At 47.6% G+C, this 21,213-nt stretch overlaps 1 protein-coding gene across 10 annotated transcripts in view; it reads left to right on the forward strand.

The window, feature by feature from the left end:
• Positions 1–21,213, forward strand: part of LOC104334771 (heat shock factor protein 4) — a 38,528-nt gene that overhangs the window by 2,836 nt on the left and 14,479 nt on the right. For 6 of the 10 annotated variants that reach the window (XR_012765286.1, XR_012765287.1, XM_075433304.1 and 3 more), the window contains exons 3-12: positions 274–622; positions 1,245–1,475; positions 1,994–2,576; positions 8,775–8,883; positions 10,030–10,157; positions 11,949–12,073; positions 15,086–15,161; positions 16,613–16,677; positions 19,578–19,677; positions 20,427–20,551. Coding sequence is in view for 8 of the 10 variants with exons in the window: in XM_075433304.1 (XP_075289419.1) it covers positions 600–622; positions 1,245–1,475; positions 1,994–2,576; positions 8,775–8,883; positions 10,030–10,157; positions 11,949–12,073; positions 15,086–15,161; positions 16,613–16,677; positions 19,578–19,677; positions 20,427–20,551 (1,565 nt within the window). In the remaining 2 variants the exon portion in view is untranslated. Of the gene's footprint in view, positions 1–273; positions 623–1,244; positions 1,476–1,993; positions 2,577–3,646; positions 4,769–8,774; positions 8,884–10,029; positions 10,158–11,948; positions 12,074–15,085; positions 15,162–16,612; positions 16,678–19,577; positions 19,678–20,426; positions 20,552–21,213 lie in introns of those variants that run through there. The other 4 variants (XM_075433305.1, XM_075433306.1, XM_075433308.1 and 1 more) reach the window with 2 other exon arrangements.

Raw genomic sequence — 21,213 nt, forward strand, 5'->3', positions numbered from 1 at the left:
GAGCTGTCAAGGGGATTGTCAGAGAAAAACGACAAACGACAGCAAGTTCCCAGGAAGGAAGCAGGACTGTATCAGTTGGCTGTTTGAGCTCGGCGGTGGGTGGAAAGGGGTTGTCGCTGATCCGATGGTAGATAAGATAGTATGGCTGCTATGCTCCTGCCACCTCAAAATAATGAGTCACACTTCAAAGCAGTGTATTCTAGAAAAATGTGCTATTGTGTTCCTCTCTTCGTGATGCTTTCTGCATCGCTACGCCGTACTTGTGTTTTTCAGTTCTTTCCCTGCTTCAAGGAGATCTGGAAGCAGAGGTTTTCGTCCAAATGAAACCCGTGATGCTGTGATAATGCAGTGACTCCAGGACCTGGGGCTGCAGAAGCGAGAGGGCATGCCGTGAAGTTCAGAGGGAGAATGGCGAGAGTTGGCCCACACTCCAGTGCTAGCCTAGGAAGGAAAAGATTGCATTTAAAAACCCCTTGCTTGTTGATGAGGGGGTTGAAAAAATGCCACGTTGGTAGTTTTATTTGTGCAGAAATCTAGAAGATGGCTACAGGACATTTTGGAAGAAAAAGAATGAAAAAGTTAGGCGATGGTCTGACGCTATGAACCTCAGCCTTCTTCCCAGGTGCTCACTCTTTTGCATGAGAGTTCACGTGAAAGGTTAATCAAAATACGCTTTTCCATTTTTAAGTCAGACATGTATAGAAATGCAATTTCTGAGAACTGGAGTCACAGTAATAAAGCTTTTTTTTTTTGTTCCCAAACTGCAATGTCTTATCACAGGCAAGGACCACTGTAATTAAGCTGCTGGTTTCTGCTGTAGGCCTTCTGTTTTTTGTGCAGAGCTTCTGCTTGCAAAGTGGTTGTTTTTCTCCCCTGCAGTTTGAGGAATCCGTCTCAGCTTTTTGAATACCAGTGCAGCAGTACTAGAAAATTCCCTTGCATTTTTGTTACTCAGAGTGCAGGAAAAAAGGTGCTTTTTTCCCCCAAAAGCTTTGGCCTGACATCTGTAACTCTTGAAAAGTGTCACCCAGCTTCTTGGGACTGATCGAAAAGGCTGTGCAAAACACCTGCCAACACATTTTCCTCACTTCTGTGTTCAGTTTCAAAATTTGGTGAAATTTCAAGTTTGAAAAAATTTTGACCCCCCCCCTCTGTGATCCAGTTGCATTGGTTTGATTTGTTAAATAAATCCTAATGTGTGTGTGTTTGTCTCTTTTTTTTGTTTGTTTTGTTTTTATGAACAGGGACTGTGGAGAATTAATTGCCGTTTTGGAAATTTATCCTGTTTTTAAACCGGACTGCATCGGCAAAATGCCTGCTCCAGCTCCAGAACCGTGGGACTACATCCCGGAAGAAATCCTCATCCAGATTTTCTGTTATCTTCCTCTTCGCGATAGATACGCAGTCTTCCAGGTGTGCAGACAGTGGGCTGCAGCTGTTGCTTCCAGCTCTGTTTGGCATTTCACAGAGATCAGGTGAGAGGGGTCGGTTTCTAACGTCCGAGCATCTTTGCAGGCCTAACGAGAGCGTTGTTCCCAGTTCATGTCAGACATTTACACCACTCTGCTATGACATGACTGACATTAATTTTGATTTCTGTGGGTGATGATATTATTTTAAATGACTAGCACCTCTTCATATACTAGAGAAAATTGTGTTATGTGCTGGGTTTTTTCAGTTGCTGATGAAGTTTTGGATTTTATGGGAAATACTACATTCTTAGATACGTTGTTCCGAGTTGCCATTTGAAAATGAGACAAGTTAGACTTGTCGTGACATTTACTTCTCTGATGGGTCTTTCCGAGGACTGACTCTTCTCACCTCCTGCCTCCTTCAGTGTTTGGCCGTACAGCGACTCTCCAGGCATCAAGTGTGGAGAAACATCTGGGGAATCTGTTGATGTCTGCAGAAACACTAGTAAAGGAGAGTAGCTGCTTAGCGGTTGCTCAGCTCGGCGTTCACAGTGACTAAAGAGTTTCTTTTACCCTTCCAGCTGTGATTCAGAGGAAGAGGAAGGCATGCTGCAGAGCCTGCTCCAGTTCCTCAGCCAAATCAAACACCTGAAGATTGTGTTTGACCAGTCCAAGGAGGTCAACCGGAAGAATGTGACACGTATCTTGGATGTGTTGGCAAAACAGAACCACAAACTGCAGCAGCTGTGCATTGTGTGCCACGGGGAGAACCCCTATTTCTACTCTGGCCAGGACATCCTGCAGAGCATACGGAATATATGTAACGCCAAAAACCAGATAGACCTTCAGCATATTGATTTTCGAAAAATGCCCTTCACTCTCGATGATGAGCTTGTGGAACTCTTAGCTACCACCAACCCCAACTTGCACACTTTGTTCATCAACAACCGCACCCTGGTATGCAACGTGGCACCAGACACCGTCAGGAAAGTTCTCAGAGCATGCCCCAAACTCTCAGCCTTGGGGGTTTACTATGCCAGTTTGTCTGACGATGTATTTCGAGAACTGCTCAAGCCTGAAAGAACACCTTTCATCCATTTAGACATTTTCTGTGAGCGCCTGGACAAATATATACCAGTCATCTCAGAAGAGCTCTGGGCTGCTGTAAGTAGAAAGCATCCTCAACTCTGTGTAGACCTAGAGTTTGATCATACGGTCCCTGCCTGCAAAATACCACGGATCCTAAAGCTGAACATACCTGTGAGCACGCTGCAACTGAATACCTATAATTACATGGTAAATCAGATTAGGTTTGTCACCCAGAGCTACAGCAGTACCTTAAAGAAGCTGACGCTGCAAACCACGTCCTCGGAGGACTTAAATTCCTCGCTAGTAGATCTGGCCAGGCAGTGCAGAAATCTGTTGGAGATCCACTGCTACTGTGTGGTCAGCCAGGAGGTGGTAGAAGCGTTCCTCACGCACTGCCCCAGTCTGAAACAATACACTCTGAAGGTCACCAAGGAACGGCACCCCTGGAAACCAGTAAGAGTTCCGTGACCAGCTCCTGCTGACTGCCTGGGGAAGTCGTGAGGATCTGCAAGAGGACAGGGAAAGAAGATTTAGGTCTACGAGGAAAGTGCTGCAAAATGCCCTCTGCACTCACTGAGAACGTGCTGCTCACCAGCACTGGCTGTTACGTATGATGCACACCCATCCTGCAGACCAAGCATTTACACTCAAATGTGGTAGACAAAGGGTTGTACAGACAAATAGAACTTCCCCCCCTCCCCTTATTTTCTTTACTGGCGGTATATAGGGCAGGTCTTTTTTCTTCTTTGCTTCTTTATTTAGCCGGAATGCTGGATTTACCCTTTGTGGGTTTTTACTGCAGACTTCAGCAAAATTTGATTTTGATTTTCCATTTTAAAAGCAGCTCAAAGTCAAGCACACTGTGTCAGGTGTCCAGTAACTACTGAAATAGTTAAGGAAGTAGAAGCTTCAATGCGGACGTTTCTGCCCAGTGGAGTACTTAGCCATGCAGATTCAGTGAGCTACAGCAACAAACTGTGGTCATCCGATGGAATATCCGCTCTAACCTTGATAATTCCTCTTTTGGTATTCCAGTAGTGGTGAACTCCCCTGTTATCCCGTTGTTGGGTAGCTTCCAGCTTGGAGGGATAGAACAGGAGCTGAATTACGTTAGGAAATACAAGCAGGAGAAAAAGCACTTAAGGAAAAGCGTTGACAAGGTGGTAATAAAAGGCACATGGCCTGCAAATTCCCTTGTCCATCTTGCCTTTCTGTTGCTCAGGAAGGCAGATTTCCAGGTAAGAATTCAAATGCCTTTTGCAAAGACCTTTGTTTTCATTACGTTGTTGGTGTCCCTTAGGAGAATCAAGAGTGTTAACAGGTGTTGCATCTGGTATCTGCATTCACGTGGACATTATCTTCTGTCTATCTGAATGAGGATACGTGTGTGTTGGTCTGTTGTACCAAAGATTGTGGTGAGTATTATTTGAAAAGCAGTTTGTGAGTTGAAATGATCCTGGCATAAAGCTACACCGCGAGCACCTATTTAGAGCTATCTAAAGCATTTATAATAACAATAGTAATAAAGCATATTGTCATCTAGATTCTACGTGTAGCTGGTGTCATCACTTTCTCTTCTTACCTAAAAGCCCAATCCATTTCTCTTGACAAACAACATGAGATCTGTAGCCAAACCAACTTACAAACTGACTTTTCAAAACCTTGCCAAAGCTGCGCAGCCCTGAGGTCTGGCCAGCCCTTGTTCGTCTGTGCCAGCCAATATTTAGGACAAGAAAATTCCAATAGAACAATTTGGGTGCCTTCACAAACGTGGCATTGCTGTGCCTGGGCGCCCTGCAGACCCTCAGCAGGTGGGTTCACTCCGGTGACTTGCTAACTTCCCAGCATAAGGTGCACAGCACGTGTTCCCTTTGCATGACACTGCGTATTTATTCACGGCTCTGTGAGATCAGCTGCGGTGCATTTTCATTCTGTGTATTGTTCTCTGGGGCTGGTGATGCCATCGCATTGTGCTGAGTTTTTAAGAGTGCAAGCAGCACTGCTGATGTGACTCCCTGGGAGCCTACTTTTCCGCTGGCCCGGGATAAAATTCGGCGGTTCATTCTCTGTCGGACGCACACGCGTGCAGGGAGGCAGGCACGCCGAGAGCAATGGGGTTAGCGTAGCTGGGACGCTGGAAAACTATGCAGGATTCACCCAGCTCTCTGGCGATGGACGGGTACTCCAGCAACGTGCCAGCCTTCCTAACCAAACTCTGGACGCTGGTGGAAGATCCGGAGACGAACCATCTCATCTGCTGGAGTGCTGTAAGTACAGCCAGTATCGGGCGTCACTGAGTGCCCGGGTGCGAGGCCCGAGACCTGCGTCACGCAGCAGCTCCCCTTTGCTTGACACGGGCTGGCCAGCTGACCGGGGGAGCGGAAGGGATGAAGGCTTGCTCGGGGGGGGCCTTTTGGAGACACTTGATGCTATTTCGATGCAATAGTGTGGCTTTTCTGTTTCAACGGGACAACTGGTTTGGGAATGTTTTACAAACAACATTTACACATTTCACTTCAAGCATCTTAAAGGCTGGCTAATATTGAATCTTCTAAACATTCAGGCTCTTAAAGAGAGAGAGGTTTTTCACTTTGCTTCAATCTTGTAGAAAAAAAAAAAAAATTCCACTGCTGTTTGTACTATCATCTCACATGTGTTTCTTAGCCTTTCACAAATGCCTTGGGAGAAGGCAGCAGATAAAGAGCATTCAGACCTCAGGCTAAAACCTGTAGTTTAAACAGAGCTCAGGCTGGCACCCTGAGTCACTCACATTTTGGAAGAGCTTTACTTCATTTTTGCCACGAGTCTGTGTGATGATCATGGCGATGTGTGTATGTTTTGTCTGCACAGCTTCATAGGGATAGATTGCTTTGCTCTGGCTCCTTATTTGTCACTGAGGCATTGCTATACTAAGTGCAATCAGAGAATTAAAATTATTTTTTTGTCCCCTTCCTACAGCATTTTGATACCACATTGCGTTTTTGACCTAAGACTTGCTGCAAATAATGAGATTTGTGTTCAGCAGGGAGTTATCAGATGAGTTGTGTGCCTAAATTTATTCTCCAAAATCAAGAATCTATAACAAAAGTAGAGTTAAAGGGGGGAAAAGTCTAAAACAGCCTTTCTGTCATGTGTTTGTGTCCAGCAGAGTTTTCATTCAAAAACTGAGATAGGATTTGAGCTGCATTGTTATCCAAGGCGATGGTTGCTTTCTGATGTTGGTATTATATGGCCATGAAAAACTGAGAACCACGAAGTTTTGGTATCACATGTTTTAACTAAGGACTTTCAAATTAGGAAGGATTTTCTAACATGTATAAATAGCCCCCTCTCTGTTACATTTACAAGGTTATTTTTGACTGCCCACCACCACCACGCTCTGCTTTCCTTTAACCTAACATAGGCTACAGCCACATTCTTGGGAGGTTTTGGTAAGGCTTTTATGTGTCTAAGCTTCCCACGTTCTCCATCATTATTGTTGGAGCTGAGAAATTGTGCGCATGCCTAAGATTTCTGGACGTAATCAGAACTCTTAGAAAATAGGACCTATAAGGACCTATGAGCTGTTTCTTAGCATGAAGGAGAAGAGATGGAGAGGAAACATGGTAATGGTTTATATATGCACTAAACGCTGTTGTAAGGTGGAAAGGAAAAGTCTACTGTCTGTGTCCATGGGACATCGGACGAGAAGTAACTAAATAAATGTTTGAAATGGAAGATGCAGTTAGGAAGAACTCCTAGCAAATTGCTGGAGTAGCTTGCCTGGACAAGGGCACAGGGTGTCTGTCACCATGGGTCTGTCAAAACCAGTTAAGATAAGCATCTGCCAAGACTGACATGCTGCAGAGTGAATTTTGCCTTGGGCAGAGAAGTATCTCCCAGCCTGTGCTCCCATGAAGTAAGCCAAGCAAGACACAGCTGCTGCCTGGGAACAAGCAGGCACATGCACGGTTCATCAGTGAACACACAGTAACTCCAAAGTCTCTTGTGTTTGTAGGAACCCTTTTGGGTGCACCAGCTTCTGAGAACGTTGCAGCCCTGAACTCAAAGGAATGACCTCTCAAGAGAGGCCGTAAGGAGATGTTCAGGTACACGAGACCCTCATGTTTCTCATTTTACATCAGCCTGCCCAGCCTGGGATGCACATCCATCTCCCAGAGAGAGTGAGTGGGCAGAAGCACAAGGGACACAGCATAAACCAGCTCTGGCCCCAGAACAGCGTTTGCAGTGTTGGGAAAGACTGGTCCCGGCTGTCATGTCTGCAAGCTCAGTCTACGAGGATGATTTCAGCGTACGGATTAGTAGTGAATCCCTTAAGCACTTGACCAACCTTTGCTTCTGCTGCATGGGGTAAAGGATGGTAGGAAAGACTCTGGTGACAGTCAAAGGGCACTGTCAAGGCAAACAGTCATGTCCAGTGTCTGCTGCAGGGAACAAGGAGCAAGAAGTACAGCTGACCTAAAGTGGTGTGTTTGTGAGTGTGCAGGGTGAATTGTTAGAGCTGACAAATGAGCCAGAGCACAGAGGGAACTGGCACCTTTTGGTGATGGGAATGTGGTGGCAATGAGTAGGGCAGCAGGGTTTGCCAGCTGGCTGTTTTCTGGTGGCCATGGGCAGGCTACTGGCACACGCCGGCCCCTCTTTAGTCACTGAGCTTTCTCGTGGTTGTGATTCCACTCCCATTTTGGAAACTTCCAGGCAGCCCTGAGTGAGCCCGTGCAGCTACGGACCCTGTGATGGGTGCGTGGTAGGACCCGCACATTGCTGGTACGCTCTTACTGCACGCAGAGCCTGAGTGCTCGCTCTTATGAAACACTGTCCTCCTCTGTCAAAAACCACTCTGCTTCGAAATAACCCCCAAGCTGACACACACCCTGACTGCTGGGAATAATGCTCAACACAGCAGGAGGATGCCTGTGGCTGTGCTGGTCTCGGACACCTCGCTGCCAACGTCGTGCAGACCCTGGTGTCTTTAGCTAGCTGTCCCTTGGACACGGCTGCAGCTGAGGTGGTGAGTCCCAGATATCTGCCGCTCTCTTTGCCCTGGCATAGCTCTCTGCATCTTGCCTGTCCCTGCACAAAGCTGTGGAGAGCTTAGGCTGCACGGCTGGCTGGTTCCCCAGGCAGCTCTTTGCAGCTCTTTCTCTCTCCACAAGCAAAGCCAATGTGAGCCCCTGGGAGATCCCGTTCTCTGCAGGTTTACAAAAAAGCCACGTATGCTTCGAACTCCGTGTCTGAAATCATAATTCTTTATTCCTCTGAATTCCTGGTGCTCCGTCCTGATCCAGAGCAGAGATAGGATGTCAGGTGGTCCCCCTGTCCCTGTATCCTGGAGACACTGATCTGCTGAGGTCGGAGATTGAAAAAACGTTGTTTCTAAGTGTTGGTTGCAGATCAGAATTAATTGCTAGTTCTTCTGTCTCTCAAAAAGGTCCCATGCATTGCTGTTTGCAAAATGTTTCCAGGCAGCTTCAGTGCGTTGTATCTCACAGGCGCTCTCTAGACCAGCTTAACTGTCAGCAGGTAGGGGAAGCGCATGGCCTGCAGCCTGTCTGTCTCTGCCAGCGGTCCCGGGCAGTTTGTGTTGTTCTGCAGTCACAGATCCTGGCAATGCAACCCCAGAAATGGATGTTTTATCTGGGTAACATGTGTGTCGCTAGCTTGGACTGTAAAGCATGACTGTTTACATTTTGCAGTTGCGCTTGTGGCTGCGTACTTTCAAAAATAATCAACAGAAGGTGCATAGATATTCTGGGTCAGTGTGGTATCTCCAGGGATGATTTGCTTTATTACCTTGCTCTGTTTTTGTACCGTGTCTCCAGGCAGTGCTCCCTCCGGGACTGCTGTGCTCTGGAGCAGATGGGTCGGAGTTAGACCGATACAAGCAGATTGAGGGATTATAATGGCAATTCCCTCTTTCCAGGACATTCTTCAGACACCAGAGTCTTTCTGTGAGGTCCACGCAAGGGGAGACGATCGCAGGCTACCAGCTAGTTGGATGCAAAAGTCTACAATTACTTTCTCACGTCCAAGGCTCTCAACTAAGCAGTGACAAAGCTTAGTAGAAAACGATCAAAACTGCAGTCGTAGAGGACTGACTGTACCAGAACTGAAGGGAGTACAACTGTCATTGAAGGCTGTTTGTCGCTCTTCTCAGCTTCAGCGAGCACGACTACCCCGCTGTAGGACCCAAGGGGAATTGCCTCCTCCCAGGCCCCTCTCGTGGTCAGGGATGCTCCTCTGACTTCACCTTTGTCCTTATCTCTTTTGCAGAACGGCACCAGCTTCCATGTGTTCGACCAAGGACGCTTTGCCAAAGAGGTGCTGCCCAAGTATTTCAAACACAACAACATGGCCAGCTTCGTCCGGCAGCTGAACATGTGTGAGTCCAAGCCCCAGAGCCCAGGCCATGTGGGTCCTGCAGACACGGGGAGCGACAGAAAGTGCGCGCAGGACAGGAGACGTGAAAGCGAGTTGGGGACAGAGAAGCTGAGATCTCACATATGCGCGGTATCGGGGCATTGTTGGTTTTGCCAAAGAGGACCTGCCTCTGAGATCTCAGGGGAGAGGTTTCCTTGCATTTACCGTAGATTCCAGCATGAAGTTTCTACACTGTAAGATGTGAGCTAAGAATTTTCAGCTACCAGGTTTTCTGCTGCCCGTGCATCAGTTTGATGACAGATTGTTATTTCTTTTCCATTTTATTCTGTATGGGGCTTTTTCCAGCAGCCTGATACCGTGACGCCTCCCTCAGAAGCTGCTGCTGTTGAGGGTCTCGTGCCCAGAGCTCATCCGTTTCACCAGTCGTCTCGCTCAGAACCAGTTGCAGGCAGTGCTTCTCCTGGCAAACCTTGCCTTGCTTTTCAGACATTTTCACCTCTTCATGGAGGTTTAGGTGTAGTTTTTAGCCACATCTAGACAACGACCATGTTAAATATGGTTCTTTTTCTGATAGTTTTGGGAGCATTGTAAATGACTAATTCACCAAGTTCCTCAGTAAAGTTTTAATTTGCTATTTAGCTATACAGTAGCACTATTGCAAATTTTAGGCCAGCCTTTATATATGGTTTAGAAACCTTCTTAGGACTTCGGAGAAGCACTCAAAGTAGATTTCCAAAGGTGCATGTGGCCCTTTCTTTCCAAAAGTGGCACCTGGTGCTGGTCTGTGCCTTGCAAAAACCTTCCCCTGAATCCCTTTGGCTTGCAGACCAAACCAGAGGTTTCGTAGGAGCCGGGGTTTCAGCTCCTGGCAGATGGACCAACGTGCCCAAGGATTGCCAGCGACGCTCTCGTGGTGTGGGCAGGGGTGGCCAGTGGGATGCACAGGGCCTTCCCTCACGCTGGACTTCTTGTAGATATGGCCCAAAAGTGTGCCCAGCCGCAGGGAGGGGGCACAGCTGCGCCTCAAGCACTGCAGCAGCTCAAAAAGTGGGGGGAGTGAAGAGAAATGTCCTTCAAAGGGATGGGGTGAGAGGCGAGGAGGAAGGCCTGGCTCTGTCGGCCCTTCACCCGCGCCTTCTCCACGCAGATGGCTTCAGGAAGGTGGTGAACATCGAGCAGGGGGGGCTCGTCAAGCCCGAGCGGGACGACACTGAGTTCCAGCACCTCTGCTTCCTGCAGGGCCACGAGCACCTCCTGGAGCACATCAAGAGGAAGGTGAGGGGCGCCGGGCGGGAAGGGAGGGAAGCCTGGGGTGGGAAGGCGGGAAGGCTGAGGGGGGAAGGCTGAAGGGGAAGGCTGAGGGGGAAGGCTGAGGGGGGAAGGCAGGCTGGGGCGGGAAGGCTGAGGGCACGGCAGACCCCTGTTCCAGAAGGTTCCACAGCACTGGTGTGGAGAGGCTGCGCGGTGCTTTTTCAAAATGTCCCTCAACAATCTGCCCCCCACAACTTCACTAATGGTCTGTGTGGAGGCGTAGCTCTCTTGCTTTGCTTTAAGCCTGCTGTTTCTTTATTGAATTTGTTTTGCACGGGCCCTCTGCTGGGAGAGAAGCAGTGAATACTTGTTTCCTGTCCCTCAGACATCTCAAGCGGGAAATGCCTCGTTCCTCTCTGAGCAGGAGCCCTTCCAAGCCTGTCGCCATGCCTCTCTGTCCTGTGCCTTTCTAACCCTCCCACATCACTTTTTTGGGGGCATTGACCAGAACAGCACTCCATGGGCATTGCAAGGGTTTCTACCACAGCTGCGTTCCTCTCTCAATGATTCTCCAAATGCTTGTTTGCTTTCAAACCATGGGCCGCCATGCTATAGACCGCTCAGCATCACCCCAGGACCACCTTGCGGTCCAGTCTCTGTCACAGAATCACGGAGTTACAGAATGGTCGGGGTTGGCAGGGACCTCTGTGGGTCACCCAGCCCAACCCCCTGCCGAAGCAGGGTCACCCAGAGCAGGCTGCACAGCACCGCGTCCAGGCGGGTCTGGAATATCTCCAGAGAAGGAGACTCCACAGCCTCCCTGGGCAGCCTGGGCCAGGGCTCCGTCACCCTCAGAGGGAGGAAGTTCTTCCTCATGTTCAGCTGGAACTTCCTCTGCTTCAGTTTGTGCCTGTTGCCCCTTGTCCTGTCACTGGGCACCACTGAAAAGAGTCTGGCCCCATCCTCCTGACACCCACCCTGCAGATATTTATAAGCATTTCTAAGGTCCCCTCGCAGCACTGTCCTCTTCATGCACACATACGGTTGGGGCGGGGGTCCTCTGTGTGCAGGGCTTGGCTTTCGTTGGAGCCTGTGGTTACTTTTGCTCTGTCGCTCAGCATCACAAGGCCTTCGTGTAGTGCTGCACAGCCAGGCTCCGTTCGCCCCGCTCTGCTTTTGAATAATTACCTGCTTTTCTAGATAAGTACAACACGACTCCTGATGGGCCTCTCCACAGCCATCTCCTGTTATTATGGAAGAGATAACCTACTCCTGCCTTGTCTTTGCTGTATTTTAACCTGTTATTGATGCCCCAGCAGGGCTGTTCTCTTACGGAATTAGCACAGCAACTTCAGAAAAGGGACTTCAGCAAAAGCCTTCTGGAAGAAGTCTAAGTGTAATGTGTCAGTTGGAAGCATTACCTTGCCATCTGTAAAACACGAGGCTGGATTGGGTCTCTGTAGTTAAAGTAGAAAGATTCAATCAAACAGCCTAGTTCAATTCCTCCCTGGTCCTCAAAACACCCTCCCCCACCCTGCCAAGCTGATTTGAAATAAGTCCCCACTCTGGTGGAGATTGTTCTGCTGCCAACAGACTCTCTGTATGAAAGCATTTATCTTGCTCTTTGCTATCCCTTTGGCCCTTGCAATAATACCCTAAGGATACTTTAGACTCTGGTGCACATCGTCTGTCTGTGTATTTCAGCACGTCAGAGCCCGACTGGTGGAAGTCCTGCACCCAAGCCACAGCAACAACACTGTCTGTCCATGGCCCTTCTTGCCTTGGTAAAATCCACTTTTGATTTCTCCTCCTCAGGTGTCGGTAGTGAAAAGTGAGGAGACCAAGATGCGCCAGGAGGACCTCAGCCGGTTGCTATATGAGGTACAGATACTGAGAAGTCAGCAGGAGAACATGGAGTGTCAAGTGCAGGACATGAAGCAGTGAGTTGAATCCTACTCAGGCTGCTTCTTACTGGCATTTATTTCTCGAGAGTTGTTGATCTTGGGGAACGCTTGCGAGGAGGAACCTTATACCCCTCCCTCCCCAGGAGCATGTGCTGAGCCAGGGACTAATCATAGGCACTAGGTCTGTTGAGACAATAATGTGTAGGATTTCTGTGCAGACCCAATGATCTACAAAATGAATGAATGCTCAGCCTCTTTGTCTTCTGTGAAAGGTAGACATACTCTCTTCACCTGTATTCTCCCTTTGCAGATGAGGAAAGCCCAGACGAGTCATGCAGGAAATATGTGTGTAACCTGGGGACTTAAATAACTGTATTTCCTCCAGATAGAAATGATGGTAAAGAAGTAACTCTTGCTCACACCTAGAAGGGTCCTGGGCAGAAATGTGGTGTTGCCCACTCCCACTATTGAAAAAATAAAAAATATCTCTCTGTCATCCTCCACCTCCAAAATACGCAACTGGCCTAAAGCACATGAGAACACAAGGACTGCTGTAGTGTTCAGTCCATCTCTCTGAAGACTGTGTCTCCTGACATGGCCAAAATTGTTGTATAAGAGCAAAACAAGCGATTGAAATGCTTCGTGCATTTGGCCGCCTGACCTCCAGCTGTCTGAGACTCTGGGATTTTCTGAGTCAGACATGGTCACTAGGAATTTAGATATGGTTTTATAAATCAAGTACTTGAGATGTTTTTATTTGCCTCCAGACTTAATGTTTATGGAGAACTTAGATTTTTCAAGCACTCTTTAAACAATAAGACCCCAAAACTTCTTTTATAATGAAAGTTGATATTCATACATCACCAGAGGACACTGGCACCCTGCTCCTTGAGAGAACAGCAGATACTGTGAAACTTCATTGTGGCTCAGCCCCTTACGTGCAACAGATAAATGTTTTTATCCTCTCTCAAATTTTAATGACTCCCACACTTAGCACATGCGTGAATTCCAGGTACAGTGGCAATAAGAGAGTTTCTAGGCTTCCATCTTCTTTGATTTTTAAGGAACTCCGGTATCGATGATTTGGCCTTGCTTTTAATTTATTGTCCCTTTTGATTTGCTTGCTCCCTCCATTCATCTGTCAGCTGATGAAAGTAACACCATTTTTATGAACTAAGACAGACCGAAATCCCAGGCTGAAGGCACGTTAAGAAATTTACACTGGTGAAGAACCGTTAGGCTGTAACTCCTGCTTTGCTGAAAATCCCGTCAGTACCAGTGCAGAAAGCTCACCACAGAGGTTCTTGCTGTACAAGCTGCTGACCGTCACGGTTTAAAGCAGTGCATCAATAAACTGAGTGACAGACGCTGTCTGTTAATCCCCCACCCTCCCACCAGAGGAAGGGAAAAGGAGGAAAAGGGAGAGAGACTTACAAATTGAATATAAAAACTTTTACTAATAAACACTAATAATATTAATAATAAGAGTAATAATGTAAAATACACAAAACCGATGCCGAGTTTCCCGGAGTTGGGTGCTGGGCGCTGGTGTCCCGCCAGCAGCTGCCAGGCAGCACCAGGCAGTCCTGGACTGGCCTCAGCAGTGGGCAGGAACTGGACTCGGGGATGCATGGATCGGGATCTGGGTCAGGATCGCAGGTAGAGCAACGAGCAGGGTCCTCTTCAGAAGGTAGTCATGGACAAAGAGCGCGAGACCCTGGTGATCCTCCAGCTTTAACTGGAATATGACGTGCATGGCATGGAATACCTCGTTGGTCAATATCAGGTCACCTATCCTGTCCGCCCCTTCCCGCAAGTATGACCCCTTCCGACTCCTCACTTGCAGGACCTAAGAGATCTGTCAGTGACCTTGGCTGCTATAGTGATATTTATAAACAGGAGCCTTTTGCTGCATTCCTTTCCTACCGTTAGCTCAGCGTAACTATAAAAATTGGGTGTTATCAGCTTTGGAGCGGACAGCGTCTGTAAAATATGCAGCCAGCTTCAGAAAAATGCAGTTACTTAGAAGAACTTAGCTGTAAGAAAGATTCAGTAAAAGACAATCGGTTCTGTTTTAACCAAAACCAGGACACTGACCTAAGGCAGGTACTGTGCTCTTTCGAGCCCTGAACTGTATCTTCCCAGTTACAGCATCAATCCACACTGGAAAGACTAAAACCACCTAAGGGATACATAGCAAAATTTCTAAATTTCACCTGTGTGATAGGTTTTGCTGACGTGTCAGGTTTGGTATATCTGTATACTCTCGAGATAAACTGACTGGCTGTCGTCAACATTTTGCAGCATGGGCTTGGCTGGAACCCGTGTGTGGAGGCAGCGCAGCAAATCAGCTCTGCATCTCCCCATCTCACCTTCTGGGGCTGACTGTTCAAGGAAGCCTGTACCTCCCCTGTGTGCTGCATCTGCAGACAAAAAATAAATATGCTCTGTGCAATTGCAAGCTGGACACAGGTCTGTGCTGGATGAAACCAGTGACTCCCACTAATGAAATCCTTACAGTCCTGCTAGTTCAAGGTGCTCGGATGCAGAAACGTCCCTTTAGCTACCTCAGTCACTCCCAAACATGCCTTTGTACCACCACGTGTAAGACGTTTCAGCAGGCAGAACATGTAGGAACTCTGTCCATCTTTAGGGGTACGGGGGACAGTTGTGGAGAGTTTGGGCTTTCTTGGCTCCTGCCGGAAGCAGTCTTGGTGATCCAAATGATTCAAAGTCACAAATCAGGCCTTGCTGAAATTCTGAGTTTGGCCCAAATGTTGCACGAAAACTAAACACACGTGTCTCGTGCCCTGTAAATGTTGGCTTCTCTTTATTTGTTTCTCCTCCAAGCTTTGGTCTCTAGTTCTTTTGAGGTTGAGGAAAGCCAAGGAAAGTAATCGTGTGACCTTGGTTTGGACATCTGAAAAGTGCCAAGTGCTGCAAGAGCCCCAGAGTGAGACAGATGTTGCACAGCTGGGTGCATCATGGCAGCACCATGGGCTGCTGGGCTGTTTCTGTGCTCACAGAAGGTTTCTGTTTCGCTTTCAGGCAAAATGAAGTTCTTTGGCGGGAAGTTGTTTCTCTTCGGCAGAACCACTCACAGCAACAGAAAGTGATCAACAAGGTAGCGGTCATATAAACTCCCAACTCACTTGTACTGCATGGTGTGATGTCCTCTTGACTTTTTTTTGTGTGTGTGTGTCCCATAATCTTCTCCACACTCTGATGTCGCAGTCTGTGTATTTTCCCTCTCTTTCCAATTGTGTGATGCTCTTACCTCTCCTGTGGAAAGTGGTCATTAACAAAGCATAGATTATGCTCTCAAGGAAAAGGTTTTAATTTCCCTTTCAGTCCTTGCTGTGATGTTAGAAACCACTTCTCTGTCGAAGTCCTAAGCAAGAGAGCACAACTCTCACTTGTTGCGCTGTATTGGCTGTGCTCTGGCCGATGCCTTTGGGCTTCCCAAACCTTTCCGCTCTCCTTTGTACAAGAGAGGAGCCTCCCCCGCCTGCCAGCACTGAAGCCGCAGGCAGCAGAATTGGCTAGCCATTCCCCCAGTGGGGACCTCCAGCGACTGTGACATTTTCTGGTGTTACTGGTAGAGATGAGGAATTCCTGTACAGCCTTTTAGACTGAAGGAGCACTGTGGAGCCATCTCACTTATCTGGCATGGCCCATGCTAGAAAAGGCCTCTCTAGTGACTCCCAGATGGTGCTGACGTGACTGAGCACGCCACGTTTCCCAGTCCCCCTGAGAGCCACATTCTGACCCTCACGTGGCATCGTGGAGTCATTGGACTGGATAGAAATGCACGGGGCTATCAAACGTTCCTCCAGCTCCGAGGCTGGACCAGCCGCACCACTCACTGTAGAGCCATTTATGCAACTCTATTTTGTCATGTTGAGCAATGAGTAAGAGACAGCTGTGATATATAATAATAGTGCTCTCTTTGTTTGGAGGTCAAAGCAGAGTGTTAGGCTGAAGCTGACCTGGGAATATGTTGCTAAGTGATTCCTCTCCAAAGCCATTCTGCATGCTTTTTAGTGTCCTGTTATATCAAGACAGAATTTCACAGGGCTGAAAAACTCAACAGAAAGAGTGAAGGGTCTCCCCTAGCGGGTTGCCTCTTTCACTTGCAAAGTCTTTACCAGAATTTATAGAGCCTCTCATAAAGGGCACTAAAGACTTCTATAGAGGCCAGGTCTAACTCCGGGCCTAGGAATGTTGGCATGTGTACTTCACAGGCAGATTCCCAAGTCAAACAGCGCTAGCTGGAGTTCTGCATGAACAGAAGTGGAGAGAGAGAGCGCTGAGCACATGCATCAAGCAGCCTTCGCTCAAAGCAGGCACCTGGCTGCGTTTCTTGAAAGCTAGGCAGGTCGTTTGATTTCTTGGAAAGCTTCGTTCTGTTTCAGGCTCCAGGGTCTCATGAGATTTGGCTCCCATATTTCATGGCTGCTCCCAGCGTTGGGGTGGTGGCGAGGGGGAGGAAGGCATGAGATAAGAACGGCCGCAAGAGCAGGGAGTGCTGAATCACTCTGCTGGTTAACACTGGATTTTGATCTCTCCTGACAGCTGATTCAGTTTCTGTTTGGCCAGCTCCAATCAAGCCCTAGCAGCACTGGGATAAAGAGGAAGCTGTAAGTACCCTTGTGTGGTGCGCGCACGCTCACGGGTGCATAATGCTGCCCCCTCACTAAAAGCACAAGCTCAGCTCGCCCAGGCCGGCGGTCACCGGACCAGGGCACCATGGTGATGGGAAATGAATGGGCTGAACTGCCGAGTCAGACCTGCTGACATGCCCCATTCAGTGGTCTTTAGAGAAGCACCGTGTCAGCTCGTGACCTTTATCTGGGGAATACAGAGAGCGATGGGAGATGGGAACACTAACTAGTGAGAGGGTAAAGGGCAGGACCCCACTGCTGGACCTACAGGTTCCGGTTTTGCCACTTGTCATCAGTGAGAGTGGGGCTGGGCCCAGGCAGCCCACAGACACCTTTAGTTTGACCTATAGTCTCTGAATGGAGTGTGTATCCGGCACAGGTTTGGTGGCATGCAACCTTTCTAGGTGGAGAAAGATTTTAGCTAAGGTGTATCTTCAGAGTCATAAATAAGCTCTTCAAGGCAAGCGAACAGAGGAGCTTGAATTAGGAAGCGTGGTGCCTTCCAAGAGAGCAGTGGTACATTTCTTGCTCTGTGCTGCTTGTGATCTAAAGAGGGGAGAGGGGCTGCCAAGAGGGATTTACCTTTGTGACGCAGGGTGAGGGCAGGGACCTGCCTCCTGTTCCCACCTTTATTACCTTGTGGCCTTTGGCAACACAGAAACTTCTCCAGGCCTCAGAGAAAGGAGCCAGACTTCCCAAGAATGGCTGCTCAAGGGAGATGCTATTCTTGAAGTTGGTGTCCTTGTTCTTGGCTGACTCTTCTTCTGAGGATTGTAAAGGAAACACAGGATTGAATGAAGGAGCCCGTAGGCTTACGGGAAGTAAGGGTAGGCTTACCTCTGCCTACCCCCTCTACTGAGCCTCTCGGAAGGGATAAACACCCCATGGAGAATGGTAGACAAGAAGTAGGCTCAAGGGGAGGTTATCAGCTGCGCTGAGTCGCTGAGGTTCATTAGTGGGGAAATTTTCCTCCAGTGGAGTGGGGAAGCAGAGAAATGAGATGCCAGATCTGATGTCTAATTTCCACTGTCAGGGCCGTGCCCTCCCTGTAAAAGCTTTGCGGCCCAAGGAATGGTGTCATAGACCACTGCTTTTTGAAAGAAGCAAATCATTAGTGAGAAACTGTGCTGAAAGGGGCAGAATAGCACAGAACTATCTGCGCAGCAACTGTGTTGACCTCCGTATGAAGAGGGATCACACTGATGCAACCCAGCTGCAATTTGCACGGTGTTGTGCATGTTAATTTGAGTTTCTGCTTCCTGGGAAACACAAAGGTCTGTGTTCAAGGAACCTCAGCTCTTGTGTCTGTATCTGCACTTCTGTTTTTCACAGTTTTGTCTTCCTGCCTCTCTTTTAAATGACTGCAGGAAAGCATAGCGTACAGCCTGGAGCAGCTGTTGGTGCAGACCCAGGTGCTGACTTGGGGGCTCTGGGTAGGTTTGGATAGGACAGGCATGTCTGTAGGTCCCACAGGCACGTCTGACCTGGGAGGCTGTTGGATGGGTTAGACACCAAAGTTGTTTTGATAAGAAATGTTGGATGGGGAGGTTCATTTGTGGCTTCTGGAGCAGAGCTGGACACTTACAAATTCCTATTTGTCACAGGGCTGCCGACGATATCTCGGTGTGTACCGAAGGGTAGATTACGCCATAACAAAGTCCATGTCAGGGTGATTCAGATGTTCTTTTCTTATTCTGTGTCTTTGGTTAATGTAATAGAATAGAAAAAGGCTGTTAAATGAGCTGTTAGACAACAATGAAATCTCAAGCTCTGTGGTCACTGTGTCCTGCTGTTTGATGCCCTTCACTGCGGGATCTAATTAGAGTCTGACCAAACCTGTAATTTCTCCCAACACATCCAGCTCCAGTGTCTGTAGGAAGAAGGGAGCTAGGAATTATCTTCTGTCAAGTCTGTTAGACATTACTGTGGAAAAAACTGTTGGCTTTCACTGGTGCCCTCAGCCAAATCACTGTCTTCTAAATGAACACTGAAGATGCTTTTCCTGACTACGGGACAGGGGGAGGAGAAGCAGGATTTGCTAGGCAGTTTTATAGGATCATCACAACATTAACAATAGTAGGCGTGTGTCAAAATATACCAGTTCCCAGCTTCTCTGGGACTCTATCACAAAACCAAGGACTGCCACCCAGCAAGTTTCATGGTGGAAAGGTGATGCCATGTTGAGGCTTCTCATTTTGTCTTGGTTTCAATCATTTACTAACCATAAAGGACTCCTGCTGCAGAGCCCAGCATGCAGATTCACTTCTTGCTGGCAGTGGCCATCTGTATAACCCTGTCAGCCATTTTTTAAAAGCCTGTATGCAGTGAGTTTAGGCTCTGCTTTGCTTTGTGTCTCCCCCTGTTTTAGTTCTTAGCGAATGGCACGAGTTCCTTTTATGCAGTGCTACGTACTGAGACGTAGCTTTGCCAAAGAGTCCCTGAGTACGAGGGAGCTGGTAACGAGGCCAGATTCCCAGAATTGCACTAACGATTTCAGTGTAGCTACCTCCAGTAAAACAAGAGGAGGATGCAACCCAGAGTTTGAGACCACTAGCAATTAGAAGAAAAAATGAATTGACTGTGTTCAATTCAAAATATGAATTGAATTTGTTATTTTACTTACATCTTTAAAATAAGATCTAGAAAACCCAGATCATCCCTTCTCTATATGGCTAATCCCTTTTTTATAATGGTGACCTCCTCCAAAACTGTTGTTTTCCTTCCTTGTTCATAACACTGGACAAGACGGTACCTTACAGCTGAGGAAAAACAGAGTGCCCAGGGGAAAACAAGCCTTGGCTAAGAGACATTTCTTGCGTGAGCAACCAAGAACCTGTCAGTATGTTCTGGGAAAACAAACCTGTTTCTCTTCACAGACCTCTGATGCTTGACAATGGGATCTCAGCTCCGCAAGTGTCCAAGTTCAGCCGGCATTTGTCTACAGACCCCCTCCATGACTCCTATTTCATACAGTCGGTAGGTTTACACCAGCCTCTGAGCTTTGTGGGATTTCTTTGGTCAGGGTGGAAAAACATTTGAAGCAATAATACGGATTACAGAGTAAGTAGTTTGGAAGAGTTTGGCAGCTAAGAGGTTTGTGGAGCTGAGTGACATTTGTTATTTCTTCAGCTCCTGTGTTTCAGGGAGGGGCATGTGCTTACATGCGCTTGTGCTGCCATGTCCATGTGGGAGGCCGTGGCTGGTGGGAGGGAAAGGCAGACCCCGCACACCAATCTCTCCGCGGTGTTACCCTAGCCTGGCGCACCTCAAGGGCAGAGAGGAAGAAATATATTCTAGAAGTGGGTGCTGTGATCTTTCTGCTCAGAGCCAGATTTTTGCAGTTGCTGAGGGATCCCCACCAATGCAGACACATAAGATGTCATGCAGTTAAAATACCTGAGCTGGTGTGAGACCCACGCTCCACTGTTGGGCTGTTTTGGATCTTTCCCTCCAGAGGAAGCTAAACAGTCTAGGCAAAATGTCAGACATGGCAGAACTTCTCAGCAGCTGACACTGCAGCCACAGTGCTTATTTTACACCTGCATCTCTATGTGGTTGGAGGAAAGACCGGAGGAAATTATAATGTTGCACAGTAGGTAAAAGCTTTCTTGGTTTCTGTACAAGGAGGACTCAAGGGCACAGTGAGTAAACCCTAACTGTCTCAGATAGGGCCTTGGACTTGTTCTGAGAAGGATAAATCTATATGATTTTTGCTTTCCTCTTAGCCATCGACAGAACCTGCCTCTTGCTTAAACAGCCCTGCAATTGCTGGAGGACCCATCATAGCTGATGTTACTGAAGCATCACCAGCCAATGTAATAAATATGCAGTCCCCTCCTGAAAATGACAGGTAAACATGTTTGTGAGTAAAAACAGGGAGAGTCAGGTATGGACATGCATAACTTCAAAAGAGTTTTTCCTGGCTGTAATTCTACCAAAGTTTCTGTCTGATTCACAAATCTCTATAGAGATGGTGGGCTGGAATATTTTTTTCCAGTTTGCAAGGTGTGTCAGATTTTCAGAATTAGGGCAGGATAATAACAGCATAACTGTCAAAACAAAGTCATAAGTTTCATGCTGAGAACTTCCACTCACCTCTTGGAGAAGTACTCCATGTTTCTTCATATTTTGTTTTCAAGACAGGGGCTGTCTCAGACGTAATCAAATAATGAGATACTAGCACACATTGGGTTTGTTGAGAGAGAGAGAGAAAGGAAGTCTCCTTTTGGCTTTGGCAAAGAAGAAACAGAATCAAACTGTACATCTTTCTGCTAATGAGAACAGAAAGGTTGCAACACAACAACTTCCGATGTTTGACAACATTTCTGTGAAAAGGTCCCAGTAACTGAAGAACTGAATGCAGGGGTATTTTAATGCTTATCTCTTCCTGCCACAGACATGCAGTATATTTAGGGCTAGTAGCAGAGTAGCTACAACTATGTCAGTGGAAAGTAAGTAGACAGATGAATCATGGAAACAGTTTCTCAGGCATAGAGGCAAGGCAGTTATACT

The sequence above is a fragment of the Opisthocomus hoazin genome, chromosome 12 (assembly GCF_030867145.1).
Source record: "Opisthocomus hoazin isolate bOpiHoa1 chromosome 12, bOpiHoa1.hap1, whole genome shotgun sequence".
In the NCBI taxonomy this organism is placed as follows: domain Eukaryota; kingdom Metazoa; phylum Chordata; class Aves; order Opisthocomiformes; family Opisthocomidae; genus Opisthocomus; species Opisthocomus hoazin.